This window comes from Hyla sarda, chromosome 1 (genome assembly GCF_029499605.1).
Source record: "Hyla sarda isolate aHylSar1 chromosome 1, aHylSar1.hap1, whole genome shotgun sequence".
NCBI classification, from domain to species: domain Eukaryota; kingdom Metazoa; phylum Chordata; class Amphibia; order Anura; family Hylidae; genus Hyla; species Hyla sarda.
The window spans coordinates 145,062,863-145,087,174 of record NC_079189.1 but is presented as its reverse complement, the minus strand read 5'-3'; the positions used below and the strand labels follow the sequence as shown (position 1 = coordinate 145,087,174).

At 41.6% G+C, this 24,312-nt stretch overlaps 1 protein-coding gene across 2 annotated transcripts in view; it reads right to left on the bottom strand.

Moving 5' to 3' along the window:
- LRBA (LPS responsive beige-like anchor protein) overlaps positions 1-24,312 on the bottom strand; it is a 713,883-nt gene that overhangs the window by 382,630 nt on the left and 306,941 nt on the right. For both annotated transcript variants that reach the window (XM_056562819.1, XM_056562820.1), the window contains exon 35: positions 21,104-21,212. In XM_056562819.1, coding sequence (XP_056418794.1) covers positions 21,104-21,212 — 109 coding nt within the window. The remainder of the gene's footprint in view (positions 1-21,103; positions 21,213-24,312) is intronic.

The following is a 24,312-nucleotide window of genomic DNA, read 5'->3' as shown; positions in this document are numbered from 1 at the left end:
AGCTAGTAGTGGGTATTTTACTTTCACTTTAGGAGTGGTGATCAACTTTGAACGCCACGTCTAAAGGGTTAATAGCGTGTGGCAACACGATCAGTGCTGCACGCTATTAGCCACGGGTCCCAGCCGGGCCAGACCATGGCATGGCCCCGTGCTATAGAAAGGGAGAGGACTCAGGGTGTACAAGTACGCCATGTGTCCTTAACGGGTTAAAGAAGTTGTTACAGGACTGTGAGAACCATAAATCTTGCTTGTTTGTAGTTGACCAAATACTTATTTTCCACTATAATTTGCAAATACATTTTTTTTAAATCAGACAAAGTGATTTTATTTTCTCATTCTGTTAAGGTATACCTATGATGAAAATTACAGGCCTAATCTTTTTAAGTGGGAGAACGTAAATTTGCTGACTAAATACTTTTTTGCCCCACTGTATAGACACACACAGTCATACCATATTTTTTTGGACTACAAGACAGTTTTAGTAAGAATTTTTTTTTTCTTTACATTCAATCCAGCTTCCTACTAAAGAAAACGTTTCCCATAACATAGCTAATCAGCATGGAAGGTTAGGGCACTATCAAATGGCCCTAAATTTTTTCATAGATTGGTGTTCGTTTACAGAAGCTATTACAAAGCTCTAGCTATGATTTTTCAAAACTATGGTAAAAAATTTTTGTTTTTATCATGCTTTGTGCACTTACAGTATCATGCATTTTACATAAATTTTTGGAAAATCATTGCAAAAAAACATTAAAAAAGCCTCAGGGGAGGTGTATAACTAATGAATATCCTGACCTATAAACATAGAATGTGTTGGCAGATAAGAACCATTTGGCCCATCTAGTCTGACCAATAATCTGAATCCTATCAATAGTCCCTATCTTATATAAAGGATAGACTTATGCTTATCCCATGCATGTTTAACCCTTTAAGGACCCAGACAATTTTCACTGTAGGACCCGGCCATTTTTTGCACATCTGACCACTGTCACTTTAAGCATTAATAACTCTGGAATGCTTTTACCTTTCATTCTGATTCCGAGAGTGTTTTTTCGTGAAATATTCTACTTTACGTTAGTGGTAAAATTTTGCCGATACTTGCATCGTTTCTTGGTGAACAATTCCAAAATTTGATGAAAAAATTTAAAATGTAGCATTTTTTTTTACTTTGAAGCTCTCTGCTTATAAGGAAAATTAATATTCCAAATAACATATATTGATTCACATATACAACATGTCTACTTTATGATTGCATCATAACGTTGATATGTTTTTACTTTTAAAACACATCAGAGGGCTTCAAAGTTCAGCAGCAATTTTCCAATTTTTCACAAAATGTTCAAAATAAAAATATTTCAGGGACCAGTTCTGTTTTGAAGGGCTTTAATATTAGAAATGCCCCACAAATGACCCCATTATAAAAACTGCAACCCCCAGAGTATTCAAAATGACATTCAAAAGGTTTGTTGTTGTTTCACAGGAATAGCAGCAAAGTGAGAAAATTCTAAATCTTCATTTTTTTATACTGGCATGTTCTTGTAGACCCAGTTTTTGAATTTTTACAAGGGGTAAAAGGAGAGAAATCTTCCTAAAATGTGTAGCCCAATTTCTCTCGAGTAAGGAAATACCTCATATGTGGATGTCAAGTGTACGGCGGGCGCAGTAGAGGGCTCAGAAGGGAAGGAGCGACAATGGGATTTTGGAGAGTGAGTTTTTCTGAAATGGTTTTTGTGGGGCATGTCGCATTAAGGAAGCCCCTATGGTGCCAGAACAGCAAAAAAAAAAAACCACAAGGCATACTATTTTGCAAACTACACCCCTCAAGGCACGTAACAAGGGGTCCAGTGAGCCTTAACACCCCACAGGTGTTTGATGACTTTTTGTTAAAGTTGGATGTGTAAATGATTTATTTATTTTTTTCCACTAAAATGCTAGTTTTCCCCAAAATTTTTAATTTTTACAAGGGATAATAGGACAAAATGCCCCCCAAAATTTGTAACCCCATCTCTTCTGAGTATGGAAATACCCCAAGTGTGGACGTCAAGTGCTCTGCTGGCGCACCACAATGCTCAGAAGAGAAGGAGTCACATTTGGCTTTTGAAAAGCAAATTTTGCTGAAATGGTTTTTGGAGGGCATGTCGCATTTAGGAAGCCCCTATGGTGCCAGAAAAGCAAAAAAAAAAAACACATGGCATACTATTTTAGAAACTACACCCCTCAAGGAACACAACAAGGGGTACAGTGAGCCTTAAAACCTCACAGGTGTTTGACGACTTTTTGCTAAATTCGGATGTGTAAATGAAAAAAAAAAAAAAAAATTCACTAAAATGCTGGTTTTCCCCCACATTATATTTTTACAAGGGGTAATAGGAGAAAATGACCCCCAAAATTTGTAACCCCATTTCTTTTGAGTATGGAAATACCCAATGTGTGGACATCAAGTGATCTGCTGGCGCTCTACAATGCTCAGAAGAGAAGGAGCGCCATTGAGCTTTTGAAGACAGAATTTGGTTGGAATAGAAGTTGGGGGCCATGTGCGTTTACAAAGCCCCCCGTGGTGCCAGAACAGTGGACCCCCCCACATGACCCCATTTTGGAAACTACACCCCCCACATAATTTAATAAGGGGTGCAGTGAGTATTTACACCCCACTGGCGTTTGACAGATCTTTGGAACAGTGGGCTGTGCAAATTAAAAATTAAATTTTTCATTTTCACGGACCACTGTTCCAAAAATCTGTCAGACACCTGTGGGGCGTAAATGCTCACTGTACCCCTTATTATATTACATGAGGGGTGTAGTTTCCAAAATTGGGTCATACACACGTAGCCTTCAATTCCGGACAAATTTTATCTTCAAAATTCCAATGGTGCTCCTTCTCTGAGCATTGAAGTGTGCCCGCCAAGCACTTTACATCCACATATGGGGTATTTTCTTACTCAGAATAAATGGGGTTACAAATTTTGGGGGGCTTTTTTCCTATGTTTCCTTGTGAAAATGAAAAATTTTGGGTAACACCAGCATTTTCCATCCAACTTTAATGAAAATTCGTCAAACACCTGTGGGGTGTAAAGGCTCACTATACCCCTTGTTACTTTCCGCGAGGGGTGTAGTTTCCAAAATGGGGTCACATGTGGGTATTTATTTTTTTGCGTTTATGTCAGAACCGCTGTAAAATCAGCCACCCCTGTGCAAATCACCAATTTAGGCCTCAAATGTACATAGTGCGCTCTCACTCTTGAGCCTTGTTATGCGCCCGCAGAGCATTTTACGCCCACATATGGGGTATTTCCGTAGTCAGGAGAAATTGCGTTACAAATTTTGGGGGTCTTTTTTCCCTTTTAACACTTGTGAAAATAAAAAGTAAAGGACAACACCAGCATGTTAGTGTAAAATTTTACATTTTTTCACACTGACAGGCTGGTGTAGCCCCCAACTTTTCCTTTTCATAAGGGGTAAAAGGAGAAAAAGCCCCCCAAAATGTGTAACGCTATTTCTCCCGATTACAGAGATACCCCATATGTGGCCCTAAACTGTTTCCTTGAAATACGACAGGGCTCTGAAGTGAGAGAGTGCCATGCGCATTTGAGGACTAAATTAGGGATTGCATAGGGGTGGACATAGGGGTATTCTACGCCAGTGATTCCCAAACAGGGTGTCTCCAGCAGTTGCTAAACTCCCAGCATGCCTGGACAGTCAGTGGCTGTCCGGAAATGCTGGGAGTTGTTGTTTTGCAACAGCTGGAGGCTCCGTTTTGGAAACACTGCCGTACAATACATTTTTCATTTTTATTGGGGGGACAGTGTAAGGGGGTGTTTACGTAGTGTTTTACCCTTTATTATGTGTTAGTGTAGTGTAGTGTTTTTAGGGTACATTTACACAGGCGCAGGTTTACAGTGAGCTTCCCGCTAGCAATTTGCGCTGTGGAGAAAAATTTGCCGCAGCTCATACTTGAAGCAGGAAACTTACTGTAAACCTGCCCGTGTGAATGTACCCTGTATTTTCACATGGGGGGGCAAACATTCAGCTGTTTCAAAACTACAACTCCCAGCATGTACTGACAGACCGTGCATGCTGGGAGTTGTAGTTTTGCAACAGTTGGAGGCACACTGGTTGGAAAACCTTCAGTTAGGTTCTGTTACCTAACTCAGTATTTTCCAACCAGTGTGCCTATAGCTGTTGCAAAACTACAACTCCCAGCATGTACTGATCGCCGAAGGGCATGCTGGGAGATCTAGTTATGCAACAGCTGGAGGGATTACAACTACATCTCCCAGCATGCCGAGACAGCTGTTTCGGCATGCTGGGATTTGCAGTTTTGCAGCATCTGGAGGGCTACAGATAGAGACCACTGCACTGTGATCTCCAAACTGTGGACCTCCAGATGTTGCAAAACTACAAATCCCAGCATGCACAGACAGCAAACAGCTATGTGGGCATGCTAGGAGTTGTAGTTTTGCAAGATCTAGAGTGCTACAGTATAGAGATCACTGTGCAGTGGTCTCTAAACTGTAGACCTCCAGCTGTTGCAAAACTGCATCTCCCACCATGCCCAGCAGCTGTCTGGGCATGCTGGGAGTTGTAGTTTTGCAACATGTGGAGGGCTACAGTCTCAGACTGTAGCCCTCTAGATGTTGCTAGGCAACTTACCGGCTTCCGTCGGATCCAGGGAGCCGTCCTCTTCTGCTGCACGACATGCCGCCCGCGCCGATCACCGCCGCCGATCACGTCCCGCAGCTTCCACCAACGGGTAAGTGGATCTTCGGCGTTCGGTCCCCGTCGTTTCCCCGTTCTGCCCCGCCTATTGTGGGTGGGCAGAACGGGGAAACCGAAAGTAAACCCCCTCGCCTCTGATCTGCTATTGGTGGTCACGTCTAGACCACCAATAGCAGAGATAGGAGGGGTGGCACCTCTGCCACCTCCCTCCTATCGCTACAGGGGGATCCCCTGTATTCCGGGTCACCGGGTCACCATGTCACCATAGACCCGTATGACCCGGAATCGGCGCAAATCGCAAGTGTGAATTCACTTGCGATTTGCACCGATCGCCGACATGGGGGGGTCTAATGACCCCCCTGGGCATTTGCACAGGGTGCCTGCTGATCGATATTCCCTGGGAAATTCCCACGGACGTACAGGTACGCCCTGGGTCCTTAAGACCCAGGTACAGAAGGCGTATCCATACGCCCTAGGTCCTGTACAGGTTAAACTCCTTCACTATATTTGCAGCGACCACTTCTGCAGGAAGGCTATTCCATGCATCCGCTACTCTCTCACCTATAGAGATAGCAGCCACAGCAACATACAGATACAGCTTGTTGGGAGCTGCCAGAAGAGATAAGATAGGCGACCTAGGACAGACCACTCCCAAAAATTTTTTAAATCAACTGGTGTCAGAAATGTATACAGATTTGTAAAGGACTTGAATTTCTTTCTGGAATTCTCTTTTGTCTGACCACAGTGCTATCTGCTGACACCTCTGTCCATGTCAGGAATACAAGCAAATTCCTATAGCAAACCTCTACTGCTCTGGACAGTTCCTGATACGGACAGAGGTGTCAGCAGAGAGCACTGTGGTCAGACTGAAAAGAACTCCACAAAGAAATACAACTTCCTGTGAAGTATAGAGCTGCTTATAAATACTGGAAAGGTTAAAATTTTTTACATATTTGTTTAACTTTGTGGCGCAAGTTGATTTAAAAAAAAAATTCGACTGAAGTATTCCTTTAAGCACTGCTATTTTCTGTGGGTCAGGCTCATGATCACATGACTCAGTTACAGTAATAAAATGCATGGATGCAGCTGGGCTGGAATGAAACAGATCAGACAGTGTGAACACTGATGGTGAATGTTCATGATAAGGGCAAAAAAGAAAACATTGGGCGCTTTAAGTTTGAACTTTGATTGAAAGGGGGGTCCGCCCCTGAAACGTTGTGCCATGACTGGTAAAATCACTGAAAACGTCATGTGAGACGCACCTTTGTGCAATAAGAAACGATGCAATGAAATCGGAAGAATATTTCCAAGGAAATAGCGAGTCATGTATTCTATGTACACTCACTTGCCATGTGAAGCTTATTTAGTGTGCTGCTAGCATTCTATTACCCTACAATATGTGTACAATCCAGTGTGCTTTATAGGGTGTATTGGAGCTCTTATTGTGTGGGCTATTCATTTGGATTATAATGCCTTACTAGGAAACTCAATTGTTGTTGTTTCTAAGTTTATAATGCTTACAATATAACTTTATTTTGTACAGATGTGCAGAAGTCGACATGCCACCAACCCAAAAAGAAGCTATAAACAGTGCCCTGCATAAGTATTTACCCCCTTGAACGTTTCTACATTTAATCAAGGTATAACTCCAGATTTAAATTTACTTCATTGCAATTTTATGCAATGGACGGACACAAAATAGTCCATCATTTGGAAGGGCCAAATTAGTATTACAGCAACCAAGTACCGCATGCGTAAGGACAGGAAAAGAGTGAGTATGTTTCTGGAAGAAAATATTTGGTTTCTAATCTAGGATAACCCATTGAAGGTCTCTGCTCTTTCTTGGACCTATTTTTACTCAGCCCCCATTGGTCAAGAATACCCAGCTATTTACCTTTTCCTGTATCATCACCCCGCCACTACAAAACACAAGTGACCGCCCACTGTGCCAAATATCTTCTACTCCCTAAACATAATCTTTATTGTGTTAACTCCATCTACTAACCTCCCTAAACCTGACTTTTTCTTGTGTGTGGCATATCATAATGCTTTACAAATCAGTCTTCCCTTTTAAACTCTTAAATCCCAGAATACAACTTAAACTCCTCATGAACCCACAAGAGTGCTTTAGCTTTCTACATCTCCAACCTAATCGCTGTCCACCACCCTACCAGGCTCTGTTCTGAAAATGATGATAAATGGGCACTGTCAGATTTAAAAACTTAACTTTTCTAATATACTTCATAATAGGGCTGCAACTAACGATTATTTGTAATATCGATACATTGGGCGATTATTGTTGGATTAAGTGGACAAAAGAAAAACAGATTTAGGAGACCAGGGAATAGGTAAAAGGGTTATCCGGCAGTATATAAAAATAAACCTTATTTTCTTATATACTGTAGATCGAGCAAAGGAAAAGAGAGGGGACAGTATCTGAAGGGGTATCCTAGGAGCCTCGCTGCAGGAGAGAAGGAGCAGTTTACAGACCTTACAGATGGCCACCCTCCCAGCCCCAGGAAGATGTGCCACTGCAGGTAGGAAAGAGAACAGAGAATGTGGCCGGACCTGGGGGCTCCCACCATCAGGATTGTAGGCACTGAGGAAAAAAGAGGAGATGCCGGCTCTGGACTGAACTCCAGGCCGCGGTCTCAGGGCTGGGGGTAGGCCGCAGATGTTGCTGGCCAGCAGCATCTTCAAAAAGGCACTCGAGGGTAAGGGGAGGCACCAGAGGATAAGCGGAGACTGAGGGGGACATTTAGGGGCTGTCTGAGGGGCTAAAAGACAGGGAAACCAGTAACAATATTTTCTTTTTGTGTCAACTATAATACAAATACAAACAAAAATAAAAAATTTTAGGTATACTATGTTGCTAGGCCATGCCCCCTAACAACAAAAATCATTGACAATGATTTCCATTATCGATTTTTATCAATAATATTTATCATTGCAGCCCTATGTCATAAGAAAATTGTATTTCCTTTTTATAGAAATCATGGCCTATAAAAAACAAACAAAAAAAAAACGCCTAATACCATCCAGAACACAAGTCTGTCCGGCTGCAGCATCATCTTTTTCAGAGCGTAAAATCTACCTGTCGTTTGCAAAAACTTTTTATCTAATGTAGATAATACCATTATAAGTACATTTGTATATTGGTAAAAAAAAAAAAAAGAAGTGAATATTTTTGGCTAAAAAATGCTGTCCCTGCAGCTATTCCCTTAGTCTCTAACACAGAATACAGGAAGTGTGGCCAAGGCAAGGAGGCACTGTGCAGGCTCCTGGCTTGTCAATCAGTCCGCTGTGTAAGCCAGGAGCATGTCACAGAGCCTCAGTGCATATCCCTGCTTGTCCTCAGTGCATTTAGCCCAGCTTGTCCACCCACACTTCTGGTATATCAGAGACACACAGGCAATAGCTGCAGGGACAGCATTTTTTAAATCATAATATATACTATTTGGTCTCTGCGGAGAGACACAGCAGCAGGAGGCAAGAAATTATTTTTTAAACAAAAAATATACACTTTATATCACTTTATACCAATGTATATTACCTTATATAAAAACTTTTGCAAATGACAGGTATGCATGAAGCACAGCCATGGACATAGTCCATTAAGTGAGGGTAGGGCTGGTATTTCTCTGTGGTCACTTTTGTCCTATCAGACTGCAGCATTAAAAGAGGGAGGGGGTTAAACAGCAGTCTGCAGTGAATGGATGAAGATACCCAGTACAGCAGACCCAGGGAGGAAGAGTTATCATGCAGAGTGAGAACACGCCCCCTCCAAATGATAAATCATGCAAGATATTTGTGAGAAATCTAGGTCAGAATTAGGCACTGAGTAACATTTACCCTTTTTTTTTTTTTTTGGGGGGGGGGGGGGGGGGGGGGGATATGACAGATACACATTAAAGTCCTTATACTAAAGTCAACTGAACCTGCCACTACGGGCAGTGTATGGTTGCCTGATTTATAAATATATGACATTATTTTAAGAGGAATCCGCTGACACCAGAGCTGCCTGGTTGTGGCTCACCTTTCCCTTCCCCATAGACAACACATACAGTAGATCAAAAAAGTATTTAGTCAGCTACCAATTGTGCAAGTTCTCACACTTAAAAAGGTGATAGAGGCCTCAACTATGAGAGACATAATGAGGAAAAAAATCCATAAAATCACATTGTCTGATTTTTAAAGAATTTATTTGTAAATTGTGGTGGAAAATAAGTATTTGGTCAATAACAAAAGTTCAGCTCAATACTTCGTTATATACTCTTTGTTGGCAATGACAGAGGTCAAATGTTTTCTGTAAGTCTTCACAAGGTTTATCACACACGGTTGCTAGTATTGTGGCTCATTCCTTCATGCAGATCTCCTCTAGAGCAGTGATGTTTTGGAGCAGACGTTGGGCAACAAGGACTTTCAACTCCCTCCAAATGTTTTCTATGGGGTTGAGATCTGGAGACTGGCTAGGCCACTCCAGGTCCTTGAAATTATTCTTACGCAGCCACTCCTTCGTTGCCCAGGCAGTATGTTTGGGATCATTGTCATTCTGAAAGACTCAACCACGTTTCATCTCCAATGCCCTTGCTGATAGAAGGAGGTTTTCACTCAAAATCTCACAATACATGGCCCCATTCATTCTTTCCTTTACATGGATCAGTTGTTCTGGTCCCTTAGCAGAAAAACAACCCCAAAGCATGACGTTACCACCCCAATGCTTCACAGTAGGTATGGTGTTCTTTGGATGAAACTCAACATTCTTTCTCCTCTAAACATGACAAGTTGAGTTTTTACCAAAAGGTTCTACTTTGGTTTCATCTGACCATATGACATTCTCCCAATCCTCTTCTGGATCATCCAAATGCTCTCTAGCAAACTTCAGACGGGCCCGGACATGTACTGGCTTAAGCAGGGGGACACTTCTGGCACTGAATTATTTGAGTCCCTGGTGGCATAGTGTGTTCTTGAAGGTAGCCTTTGTTACTTTGGTCCCAGCTCTCTGCAGGTCATTCACAAGGTCCCCCAGTGTGGTTCTGGGATTTTTGCTCACCGTTCTTGTGATCATTTTGACACCACGGGGTGAGATCTTACGTAGAGCCCGAGATCGAGGGAGATCAGTGGTCTTGTATGTCTTCCATTTTCTAATAATTGCTCCCACAATTGATTTCTTCACACCAAGCTGCTTGCCTATTGCAGATTCAGTCTTCCCAGCATGTGCAGGTCTATAATTTTGTTTCTGGTGTCCTTCGACAGTTCTTTGTTCTTGGTCATAGTGGAGTTTGAAGTGTGACTATTTGAGGCTGTGTACAGGTGTCTTTTATAACGATAAGTTCAAACAGGTGTCATCAATACGTAGGTAAGGAGTGGAGGACAAAAGACTCTTAAAGAAAAGGTTACAGGTCTGTGAGAGCCAGAAATTGTTTGTAATTGACCAAATACTTATTTTCCACCATAATTTGCAAATAAATTATTTAAAAATCAGAAAATGTGATTTTATGGATTTTTTTTCTCATTATGTCTCATCTTTTTTAAGTGGGAGAACTTGCACAATTAGTGGCTGACTAAATACTTTTTTCCCCACTGTAAATGTTTGGCTGTGCCACACATTCATGTGTATGGGGAGAGATTACTATTAGCTGTCAGTTTCTGAAAATGTTTTCCCACCTTTAGACTACTATCTTCCATAACCTGAACCCATCACTCGTCTCCAATACTCCAGGGTTCAAATAAGTTAAGGGGTCTGGCGTTAAAATTATTTATAAGGTCTGATCTGGATATCTGGATGAAAAAATAATAAATCCTGACAAAAATAATTTTACTAAATTTGCACCACATGTAAGAAGGCCTTTAATAGTATTTATTAGCATTATTAATTAGTATTTATTAGTATTAGTTGAGCATCCCTTGCTGTATTAATCTAAAATGTGATGTCCTCAGATGTTCCTTATGTATGTACATGTTTTTTAGGCTTATAAGGTTTCAGAGTGTTTTCTTTAAGAATTCAGTTGTGTCTTAAGACATAATAAATCAAAAAGAAAATAAAGTAACTTAAGGTCGTCAGCTGAAAAGAAACCAGGCTGTGTTTACCACATTTCAAGAATAGAATATAAAGCAGAATGAAATACGATTAATTTTACGCATGATGAAATCTTATAGAGAAAAATAAAGGGCAAATTTCATGCACCTTGCAAACGTTACATTGAATTATTGCAGAGAAATTATCACTGGCATTTTTCTTTTCCGTGTGAATTAACAAATGGGAAAATAAACACATTTAATAATTAGGTCAAGAAGGAAAAAAAGAATCCAGACCAGAAAAGGATTTTTTTTTAAATAATTGTATAATTACCATTGTTTGTGTGTGAATATATATAATTATAACACAAAAAGAAACAGCATCTTATACATCATTCCACCTATGTGATAGACTGATCAGCCATAATATTAAAAGAATTAAAGAATTAAAAGATACCAGTCACTTTAAAAACTTATGACTTGTCACCGCAACATGTCAGAAGTTTTGATCGCTGGGGGTCCCACTGCTGAGACCATCACATATCTCTAAATTGGACAGGCAGTAACTCAGCTGAGCACTCTCTCGCTTTGTTTCTCTATGATGCAGCTTTAAGCAGATTTGAGAGGAGCAGAGCACTCCGCTAAGTGCTGCTGTGCATTCATTCTAGGGATCGGCAAGGTTCTCAGTAGAGATGAGCGAACTTACAGTAAATTTGATTCGTCACGTACTTCTCGGCTCGGCAGTTGATAACTTATCCTGCGTAAATTAGTTCAGCCTTCAGGTGCTCCGGTGGGCTGAAAAAGGTGGATACATTCCTAGGAAAGAGTCTCCTAGGACTGTATCCACCTTTTCCAGCCCACCGGAGCACCTGAAAGCTGAACTAACTTATGCAGGAAACTCCATCAACTGCCGAGCCGAGAAGTTCGTGACGAATCAAATTTACTGTAAGTTCGCTCATCTCTAGTTCTCAGCAATGGGACCCGGTCACATTTCTTGACCAGTACATGTGATGTGAGTCAAAGGTTTATTTAGGGTGATGTTTCTAAATGTCCCTATATTCAAATTACTCATCCTACATCTGGGACTATAGCAATAAAAATTATCAGCCCTTAAGAACTGCAAACCAATGCAACATTTGGCTATACGAAATCACAAACGCTTCATATACTAATTTAAAAAAGAGAAGTCAAGCATAGAACTGCTAAAAAAAAAAAAAATCTCTTTATGGACTTAAGTGTTCCCTATTTCAACAATTAAGCAGTAATTGAAGAAGAGAAGATGTTTTATCTCTGCAGGACTGTCATGAAAGCTCTTCACAGGGCTCCTGAAACAAGCCTCCTAGTTCTGTATAACAAAGCCACACACAGCAAACATCTGACCACATCACTGGTTGCAATGAGGCAGTGACTATAGATCAAGTGCACAGATTTCACAATGCCCAGCATGGAAGCGTGGCTTGACTGAGAACAGTATGAAAATCAATGAGAATGACAGGCTTTTATCTGTACTTTCCTCTTTTACCTGCAATACAATGTTAAACAACCAAGTAACACAAAGAGCTTATTATTTACACAAGGTAATTAAAGCTTTGTTTTTTTTTAATCATAAAAAGGTTTGTTGCATTATCTCAATCTAAAAGAAGGTTTATGGGAAAAAAATGAAAAAACATAAGATCCCTTAATATATGTCAGCAGGGCCGCCATCAGGGGGGGGGGGGGGGGGGGGGTGTACAACTCATACTCCTGTAAGGGGCCCGGAGCTTCAGGGAGACCCAGCCGGCCTTGTCCTTTTATTTTTTTATTTTTGCTTGTCAATGAGTGACTGTGTCCGCCACTCACTGACCGCTGGGGCCCCGCCACTGTACACTGCATGCTGACTGACTAACTACGGTACATACAGTCAGTCAGAATGCTGAAACACGCCTCTGTCGCACATACCTCCGGGGGGCAGTGGCCGCTGCCTCTTTAAATCTGCAGTGGCCGGCGGGAGGTCACCCCCCTCCCCACCCTATCGCCCGGTAAAAAAAAAATTTAAGGCGCAGTTTACACACTGCTTCTGTCATCACTGCTCTTGCCCGCCTTCCTCCTGCCACCAGCGCCGCTCTGAGCTGTACACACGCGCCTACACAGTTCAGAGCAGGCCATGACCTCTGCCCCGACGCATGCGCCGATGATGTCATTCATCGGCGCCTGCCCTGTGGGGGGGTACAACCCATACTCCTGTAAGGGGCCCGGAGCTTCAGGGAGACCCAGCCGGCCTTGTCCTTTTATTTTTTTATTTTTGCTTGTCAATGAGTGACTGTGTCCGCCACTCACTGACCGCTGGGGCCCCGCCACTGTACACTGCATGCTGACTGACTAACTACGGTACATACAGTCAGTCAGAATGCTGAAACACGCCTCTGTCGCACATACCTCCGGGGGGCAGTGGCCGCTGCCTCTTTAAATCTGCAGTGGCCGGCGGGAGGTCACCCCCCTCCCCACCCTATCGCCCGGTAAAAAAAAAATTTAAGGCGCAGTTTACACACTGCTTCTGTCATCACTGCTCTTGCCCGCCTTTCTCCTGCCACCAGCGCCGCTCTGAGCTGTACACACGCGCCTACACAGTTCAGAGCAGGCCATGACCTCTGCCCCGACGCATGCGCCGATGATGTCATTCATCGGCGCCTGCCCTGTGGGGGGGTACAACCCATACTCCTGTAAGGGGCCCGGAGCTTCAGGGAGACCCAGCCGGCCTTGTCCTTTTATTTTTTTATTTTTGCTTGTCAATGAGTGACTGTGTCCGCCACTCACTGACCGCTGGGGCCCCGCCACTGTACACTGCATGCTGACTGACTAACTACGGTACATACAGTGAGTCAGAATGCTGAAACACGCCTCTGTCGCACATACCTCCGGGGGGCAGTGGCCGCTGCCTCTTTAAATCTGCAGTGGCCGGCGGGAGGTCACCCCCCTCCCCACCCTATCGCCCGGTAAAAAAAAAATTTAAGGCGCAGTTTACACACTGCTTCTGTCATCACTGCTCTTGCCCGCCTTTCTCCTGCCACCAGCGCCGCTCTGAGCTGTACACACGCGCCTACACAGTTCAGAGCAGGCCATGACCTCTGCCCCGACGCATGCGCCGATGATGTCATTCATCGGCGCCTGCCCTGTGGAGAAGATAGGACGCGACCCGGCTGTTTAAGATCACTGTGAAGGACATGGTGTGTATCCTTGTTTTGTTATTTTTTGTACGCGGTGGCGAGGATTGGGGGGGGGGGGGGGGGGGGTTTAGTGTAGGTATAGGAACAACACACATGTTACACCAGTGTTTACAAACCAGCGTGCCTCCAGCAGTTGCAAAGCTACAACTCCCAGGATGCCCTGACAGCCTTTGGGCATGCTGGGAGTTGTAGTTTTGCAACAGCTGGAGGCACACTGGTTGGGGAACATTGTCCTAGCCTATTCAGCAAACAGATCATGTTACACCAGAGTTTCCTAAACCAGTGTGCCTCCAGTTGTTGTAAAACTACAAATTCCAGCATGCCCTGACAGCCTTCGGGCATGCTGGGAAGTGTAGTTTTGCAACAGCTGGAGGCACATTGATTGGGAAACACTGTTCTAGCCAATTCAGTATATCACAAACAAATAGCAGTGTTTCCCAACAAGGGTGTCTCCAGCTGTATCAAAACTACAACTCCCAGCATGCTGGGAGTTTTTGTTTTGCAACAGCTGGTGACACCCTGGTTGAGAAAAACTGTATTACCCATGCTACTTTCTGAGAGTTTTATTCCACCACCTGCTGCCTACCTACATGACTATATTCCCACCTATGTATCTACCTGTCTTCCTGTCTACGAACCTTACTACCTACCTAAGTGTATTCCCACCTACGTATCTACCTAACTGTCTTTCTGTCTTCCTACCTAGCTACCTACCTGGCAACCTAGAACACCAACTGGCTACCTACCTACATGTCTTCATACCTACCTGGCAATCTACCTACCTGTTTTCATACCTGACTACATACCTGGCATCCTTTCTACCAAACAACCTGCCAATCGAGCTACCTACCTATTTGGCTACCTGGCTATCTTTCTATCAAACTACCTGCCAACCTAGCTACTTTCCTATTTGGCCACCTGGCTATTTCTCTAACTACCTGGCAACCTAACTGTGTACCTACCCGGCTGCCTTCCTACCTAACTAACTGGCTAGCTACCTACCAAGCTACCCAGGGAAATGTTTTGCATCAGAGCCCTTTGGTTTCAAGCTATGCCCGTGGGGAGCAATTTGAGGGGGATAATATAGAAAGGGGAGCAATATCAGGGGGTAATATAGAAAGGGGAGCAATATGAGCAGCATAGTATAAAATGGGGCAAAAATTAGAGGGAATAATATACAATTGGGGGCAATATGAAGCGATAATATACAATGGGGGCAAAATGAGGGGCATAATATACAATGAAGGGCAATGTGAGGGGCATTAAATACTATGGGGGCAATATGAGCAGCATAATATACAATGGGGGCAATGTAAGAGGCATACTATACTATGGGGCAATGTTTCTGACATAATAACCTATGGGGCCAATGTTTGGGCCTGCTAATCTATAGGGACAATGTTGGGGCCTAATATTATACAGCTACACAGAGGGATCTAATACTATATGTAGCAGTGTAATACATATAGGGGGGTTTGTATAGAATTGAGGATTTTGCTGTAGCTAGGAGCCTAAAACTTTGTCTGTCAGATTCGGTGGAGACTAGCAGTTATAAATCTTCATGATGACCGAGGAGAGATGGAGAAGAAAGAAAAATGTGAGCGACTCCAATCAGAGAAGACGGGACCCTGTAAGTATGTACCTGTAATCACATATACAGTGTGCAGCACCTGTGTACAGCTGGTATCTATTTCTGTATGGTCACTGTATTTGTATATTGGTTTTTATTCAATAACAATATAGGAGTATTAGTCAGTGGTAATGGTAGAGGTCATGGTTTGGTGGAATTATATGTCCCTTGTATTGTGGTGTCATTAGTGATACTGGTCTGCATATAGTGGCTTATTTCCTTACAGTATGGTGGTATTAGTCACTGCAGTATTAATACGGAGTAGCGGTATTATTTTATGTTTCTAAGCCTGATACGAATATAAAATCTAGCGTGTGCCAAAGTGAGGAAGGGGGGGTGGGGGTTGGGGGAAGACTACAAGCTGTGTAAGGAGCCCCAAAATTTCTGATGGCAGCCCTATATGTCAGACACACTTATGTTTTCTAAAAAGGTTCTTCATTTCATTTTCCTTTAGAAGGCAACTTAAAGGCTCTTTACCTCACACCCAATAGTGATATAATTAAAGGGGTATTCCAGGAAAAAAACTTTTTTTTATATATCAACTGGTTCCAGAAAGTTAAACATATTTGTTAATTACTTCTATTAAAAAATCTTAATCCTTTTAGTACTTATGAGCTTCTGAAGTTAAGGTTGTTCTTTTCTGTCTAAGTGCTCTCTGATGACACGTGTCTTGGGAAAAGCCCAGTTTAGAAGCAAATTCCCATAGCAAACCTCTTCTAAACTGGGCGGTTCCCGAGACACGTGTCATCAGAGAGCACTTAGACAGAAAAGAACAACCTAAACTTCAGAAGCTCATAAGTACTGAAAGGATAAAGATTTTTTAATAGAAGTAATTTACAAATCTGTTTAACTTTCTGGAGCCAGTTGATATATAAAAAAAGTTTTTTCCTGGATAACCCCTTGAATCTCCACCATAAATCAAAGTGCCAACCTACCAATTCACACTATTTAAATATGGCTTGTAGCTTCCCATAGGTTCCAATAGAGGCAACCATAATGTATTAAAAAGTATAGAAAATTTCAATTCATGTAATTCTATTTCTAACCTCTGACCTATTTCTATTTACCCTCATTTCAAGCTTATGGATCAATTTGTCTGCATTCACCTTACCCAAGTCCTCTCAATAATGACCTACTTGATCTTTTACATTTGGAATGGTGCCCTCCACTGGGACTTCAGTAACAAAGTGTCAAATTACTGATTGCTAAGACATATGACCTCTTTTTTCTTATGAGCATTTTTGGATTTCTCCACAGGATTCACCATTAGTTATATAGCTCGCAAAGTCAACACCCTTTCAGTTTTCTTGACCACCAAAGTTTCTATTACAATCCTAGTCAAATTGGTTAGTTAGATTGCATGGACAGAGATTTTTCTTAATGCCCAACTTTCCCACTAGGATTCTACACAAAGCAGTGATGACATTTTTATGATGTCACGATAGAACAGGAAAGAATAGAAACAAAGACGACTGGAACTACATCTCAAAGCACATAAAGAATGTACATGAAAATTCTATAATACAGTTTTTTCACAGGCAACTGGCAACAACATTTTCTAGGTAAAAAAAGAAAATATATCCTACAAACTAAGCTTGTCATTTACATTACTCTATAATGAATATAGAAACACACACCCTCTGGCTTCCTACAGTCATGGCCGTAAATGTTGGCACCCCTGAAATTTTTCAAGAAAATGAAGTATTTCTCACAGAAAAGGATTGCAGTAACACATGTTTTGTTATACACATGTTTATTCCCTTTGTGTGTATTGGAACTAAACCAAAAAAGGGAGCAAAAAAAGCAAATTGGACATAATGTCACACCAAACTCCAAAAATGTGCTGGACAAAATTATTGGCACCCTTTCAAAATTGTTGATAAATAACATTGTCTCAAGCATGTAATGCTCCTTTAAACTCACCTAGGGCAAGTAACAGGTGTGGGCAATATAAAAATCACACCTGAAAGCAGATAAAAAGGAGAGAAGTTCACTTAGCCTTTGCATTGTGTGTCTGTGTGTGCTACACTAAGCATGGACAACAGAAAGAGGAGAAGAGAACTGTGAGGACTTGAGAACCAAAACCAATAACAATCTCAAGGTTACAAGTCCATCTCCAGAGATCTAGATTTGCCTTTGTCCACAGTGTGCAACATTATCAAGAAGTTTGCAACCCATGGCACTGTAGCTAATCTCCCAGGGCGTTGACAGAAGAGAAAAATTGATGAAAGATGTCAACACAGGATAGTCCGGATGGTGGATAAGCAACCCCAAACAAGTTCCAAAGATATTCAAGCTGTCCTGTAGGCTCACGGAGCATCAATGTCAGCACGAACTATAAGTCAACATTTAAATGAAATGAAATGCTATGGCAGGAGAGCCAGGAGGACCCCACTGCTGATACAGAGACATAAAAAGCAAGACTACATTTTGCCAAAATTAACTTGAGTAAGCCAAAATCCTCCTGGGAAAATGTCTTGTACAGATAAGACCAAGATAGAGCTTTTTGGTAAAGCACATCATTCTACTGTTTACCAAAAAACGGAATGAGCCCTACAAAGAAAAGAACACAGTACCTACAGAGAAATATGGTGGAGGTTCAATTATGTTTTTGGGTTATTTTTCGGTCTCTGGCACTGGGTGCCTTGAATGTGTACAAGACATCAGGAAATCTAAGGAATACCAATGGACTTTGGGTCACACTATACAGCCCAGTGTCAGAAAACTGGGTTTGCGTCAGAGATCTTGGGTCTTCCAGCAGGACAATGACCCCAAACATACGTCATAAAGCACCCAGAAATGGAAGGCAACAAAGCCCTGGAGAGTTGTTGGGAAACAATAAGAGGGACCTGGAGCAGTTTGCAGGGGAAGAGTGGTCCAACATTCTGGCTGAGAGGTGTAGAAGCTTATTGATGGTTATAGGAAGCAACTGATTTTAGTAATTTTTTCCAAAGGTGTGCAACCAATTATTAAGTTAAGTGTGCCAATAATTTTGTCTAGCCCGTTTGGTGTGACATTATGTCCAATTTGATTTTTTTCTTCCTTTTTTGGTTTAGTTCCAATACACACAACGGGAATAAACGTGTGTATAGCAAAACATGTTACTGCAATCCTTTTCTGTAAGAAATACTTCATTTTCTGGAAAAATTTCAGGGGTGCCAACATTTATGGCAATGACTGTATCTATGCAGATTTGTTTTTGGGGTCTGTGACTCCCTAAACACTCCCCAACCTACCCTCCCCATTTCTTATTACTTACTTGTTTTGTTTTTCATTTACAAGCGATTCTTTATTAGACTGTGAATGTAGAGCAGAAGTTAAACTTTTCACTGATTTGGCCCTTTATATTCCCTTTCCAGCATAAGCATGACAGGAGTACACTGCTCTCCTGCTCTCCCTCTTAGTTGGCACTTAGTTTTTCCAACAGGGCATAACTTCTGGTCCCTGGTGCTCCTTGGTGTTACCAGTCAATTCACCGGAGATCACTTTCACTGTAACTGTATGAGACTCACTGAGGGTCTTAGAGTTACAATGGCAGATTTACATTTTATAAAAATAGAGCAACTGGTAAGAGGGGGCAACAGGGCAGCTGTTTAACTTCATCATGCTTATGTTGGAGGGTAAAATAACATTAGGGCCAGAATGTCACCTTAATGTACAGGGTGGGCCATGTATATGGATACACCTTAATAAAATGGGAATGGTTGGTGATCTTAACTTCCTGTTTGTGGCACATTCGTATGTGTGAGGGGGGAAATTTTTCAAGATGGGTGGTGACGAAGTCGGCCATTTTGAATCCAACTTTTGTTTTTTCAATAAGAAGAGGGTTATGTGACACATCAAACTTATCGGGAATTTCACAAGAAAAACAATTATGTGCTTGGTTTTAACGTAACTTTATTCTTTCATGAGTTATTTACAAGTTTCTGACCACTTATAAAATGTGTTCAATGTGCTCCCTATTGTGTTGGATTGTCAATGCAACCCTCTTCTCCTACTCTTCACACACTGATCGCAACACAGCAGGAGAAATGCTAGCACAGGCTTCCAGTATCCGTGGTTTCAGGTGCTGCAGAATGGGCAAAACAAAAATTAGAACAGGACCCTCAGTTTACGCAGAAGATTTTGTTCAGTGATGAGGCAAACTTTTATGTGAATGGTGAAGTTAACAAACAAAACCACCGCTATTGGTCTGACACTAGCCCACATTGGATAGATCCCTCCAAGACTGTTGGAACACAAAAATTGATGGTATGGTGTGGTATATGGGGTACAAAGATAGTGGGGCCATTCTTCATCAATGGAAAACTCAAGGCTACTAGATATGTGAAATTGCTACATGATGATGTGTTTCCCTCTTTATGCACTTTCCCTTCGTTTTTCCAGCAAGATGGTGCACCACCACATTATGGGTGTCAGGTCCGAGCATTCCTAGATGAACAGTTTCCTGGAAAGTGGATTGGTCGTCGTGGGTCAGTTAAATGGCCCCCAAGGTCTCCCGATCTGACCCCCATAGACTTTTATCTTTGATGTCCTCTGAAAGCAATTGTCTATTTTGTGAAGGTACGAGATGTGCAGCACCTGAAACTACGGATACTGGAAGCGGTGTTGCTATCAGTGTGCAAAGAGTGGGAGAAGAGGGTTGCATTCACAATCCAACACAATGGGCAGCACATTGAACACATTTTATAAGTGGTCAGAAACTTGTAAATAACACATGAAAGAATAAAGTTACATTAAAACCAAGCACATAATTGTTTTTCTTGTGAAAATCCCAATAAGTTTGATGAGTCACATGACCCTCTTCCTATTGAAAAAACTAAAGTTGGATTCAAAATGTCCGACTTCAAAATGACCACCATGGTCACCACCCATCTTTAAGTTTCCCCCCCTCACATATACTCATGTGCCACAAACAGGAAGTTAATGTCACCAACCATTCCCATTTTATTAAGGTGTATCCATATAAATGGCCCACCCTGTACAGTGTAGAATACATGCCTTGACTGTAAGTGGTACTTCTGAGAAGTACTTAGTAGATGTGAAATGTTTATCATACTGCGTTTATTATACTGATTACCAGTTTGTGCTGCGAATTGCTATCCAGCGTGTTTGTGTTTTGACAAATAATTGTAAATAAAGCTATTTTCAATTAAAAAAAAATTTTTAGGACCTAAAACATGCTGTGGGAAATGTCCATCCAGTGATACTGATTATCCACTAGCTTTGCTAGAAACAGACCCAAGGGAATTTGTTGGCTCTATTTGTCACTAAAAGCTGTATACACAGTTTGATAGCTTTTAGGGTATAAAGCCTTTCCTAAAGCCGAGCTGCTCAAAAGTCACAGCCTGAAAGGTGTCCTTGCTCATGATCACCTCTCAGTATCTCCTTGACTGACATACAGCACTCTATATGTGAATCAAGGAGGGGCTGGGAGGCCAGGCCAAGCGAGAGAGTATCTAGTGCTACAGTAAATTATGAAGTGTAAAATGCGGAAACTAAATAGATGGAAATAAATCAATAAACTTAGACATACCTCAAACTCTGCATGCCTATGTATTTCCTCTGCCCGTTGTCTGCTTAGGATAAATTCGGCTTCATTTGCTACCCTCACCAAGTGATCTTTCATTGTTTGGCTCAGCAATCTGTGGCACACAAAAGAGAGAAACTGCATTCACAAGCTGCAACGTTATAGAAAATCTTAGCATCGCAATAAGAAATACTTTTCACCATAATTTATTTGGCACTCCAATAGTAAATGAGGGCCACTATCTCATACACGGCTGAACATAAAGGGGTAGTCCTGAGGCTGTGGAAAACTAGAAAATAAAATGATACTTACCTAGCCGCAGTCTACCGCTGGGTTTCCTATTTATCTGCTTCAAGTGCATTGATGCTACAATCTTAGCCTGCTTCCAAGATGAGTGCTAGGAACAGGAAATGTGTACCATCTTGGCCAGGGACCAGGACTAGATAAATGAAGGTTTTTCATTTTTATATTCTCTACGACCCCAGACACATACTATTTGTTTTTCCATGCCCCAAAATACCCCTTTAAAATCTCCTTGCCGCTCACATAGAATGCCATCTTTGCACTTATAATTATTACAGATATATATATATATATTTGTAACATTCAGTTATCACCACTGTACAATGAAATACTTACAGGGTTTTCCTATGAAGGGACAAGATTGCTTCCCAGCAGTCCTTTGCCAGCCTGCTTGCATTAATGGGAATTGTGAAAATTGTGTGGCCCTGAGTTACATCGTTTACGTAACTTCCAAATTCACATAAGCAGCATAGCTCAAGGTGCTACACCACTAGTGTACCTCTCATTAACATCAATAGGAGCTCTGCAAATTGCGAAACACAGCCAACACTGTTTTTTTAGTCCCAGATGGTCCGATTGCTGCCAACAGGCTGGAGATGACTGGGCAACCATCTTTTCTCTTAGTGGGCCTATTTTGACCTAAAGGACCAAGGTCTATTTTTCAACTTTGACCTCTCTCACTCTAACTTTGGGATGCTTTATAGGGGTGCGCCGGTGGAATTTTTTTTTTTCCCAAATGAACTGGTGCCAGAAAGTTAATTTTGTAAATTACTTCTATATGAGAAGTTGTCTAGTTCTTTTCAGTCTGACTACAGTGCTCTCTGCTGACACTTCCGTCCATGCCAGGAACTGTCCAGACTAGGAGAGGTTTGCTAAGGGGATTTGTTTATGTTCTGGACAGTTCAAGACATGGACAGAGGTGTCAGCAGAGAGCACTGTGGCCAGGCAGAAAAGAACTACGCAACGTCCTGTAGAGCATACAGCAACTGATAAGTACCCAAGTTCTGGAAGGGTAATGATTTTTAAATAGAATTCATTTGCAAATCTGTTTATCTTTTTGGCACCAGCTGATTTAAAAAAATAAATAACAAAAAATATTATATATATATATATATATATATATATATATATATATATATATATATATATATATAAATTTTCCCCCTCCGAAGTACCTTTTTAAACTTTACCAAGTGATTCAGATATTGATTATATATATATATATATATATATATATATATATATATATATATATATATATACACACACACACATATACATATATATATATATATATATATATATATATAATTTTTTTTTTTTTTTTTTTTCCTTTAAGAGGGCTGGATGCTGGAAACTGCCTCAGCAACCCATTTTAAATACCAGACCCCCTTTAAAGAATTCCCAAATTGGTTAACCCTTTAAGTAATTGAAAGAAATTAAGGCAAAGTGGAAGGAAAATTAGACAATTTAAAAACTTTTTGTTAAATTTTCATTAAAATAAAAATATTTCTTTAACATTTTATTGTAATTTTTATATAAAAAAAAACAACAGTATAAACAACGTGTACCAATAATTGGTGATACATAACAACCAGGAAGATAGTCCAGAAAGTCCATCAGGGCAATGGAGCAGGTCAAGGAGAGTATGAGCAGTGGGCCACAGTCTATCGACTTTCAAGAAGAGCAAAACATCCCAGTTACATAACCTTGGTCTGACATAATGAAAACAGATAGGCAGTTTAGAAAAGAAACGTGTAACTAGGTGGCCTCAACCCTCGTGTGAAGGCAGGAGAAGACACTAGGGTATCTACGAGGGAGAAAGTTGAAGTGCTCCCAGTGTACCACCAATAGCTCCAAAGCAGTACCATTTTGTGAAACTGAAGGGCCTTACTAGGTCTGCTATTTCGTCAGTAGTGTAATGCAAAAGAATAAGTGTCTCCCATTTGTCTAAAAACTTTTTTGTGTGTGGTTTTATGGCGTTCTGTGTCAATTCTGTCAATCCCACAGAGCAATTTGAGTTGCGCCTTTACCATTGCCAGTGTCGGGGTAGCAGCGGAAAGCTAGGAAGCAAACCGGCATCTCAGTGCAACTAATAAAACAATATGGACCATTTGAAGTACCTTAGGAAGAGCTAGTTGGGTCTGATCAGGAGGCCTGAACTGATGAAAGAGTAGAGCTCTCGGAGAATAGGGCCACTCAGGATCCCAGGTATCTTTAATATAGGTAAGAATCATGTCACAATAGTCAGCAGTATAAGTACACGTCCAGACCCCATGCCACAAGTTTGTCAGAGGGGTAGAGCATTTAGGGCAAGCTGTTATTCTGTCAGGGAATGGAAGCATATTAAACCCTGATAGTGCCTTATGTGCCAGCTTGTAATACGTCTCAGGCCACCACTAATTTATAATGCAGCATCTGATTATATTCCAACCCCTTAAGATGCACTCAGAGATATCATCTCCCGGTATGCACGTGGACAAGGATGAAAAGAGGGAGGTCGGGTCTTTTTAAGGAGAAGCTTACGGAGAAAAGGATAAATAGTAGAGATTGTAGTTCTGCGTGCGAGCTCATATTGCAATTGTAAGGCCTGCGGAGACAGCCAGCATTTACGAGGCCGATCTATGAGTTGCCTCACCGTTTTCAGTCCCTTCTTCACCCAGAACCCAAGCATTCGAGAGGAAATACCACTAGAAGCTTCCAGGTGGCCAGCCAGGGGAAGATGTTTGGGACACAAGGAAGGGAAGGCAGAACAGTTTCTGAACCTCCTTCCATGCCACCACCGTGTCTCTCTGGAGAACTGAACGCTTCACCAGGGGAGGCAGCTTGGCATAAGCAGTGTGAAGGAGTGCCATCAGGTTCCATGGAGCAGCCATCTTAGTTACCAAGCTGTGGCTGGCATGGATGGAGGA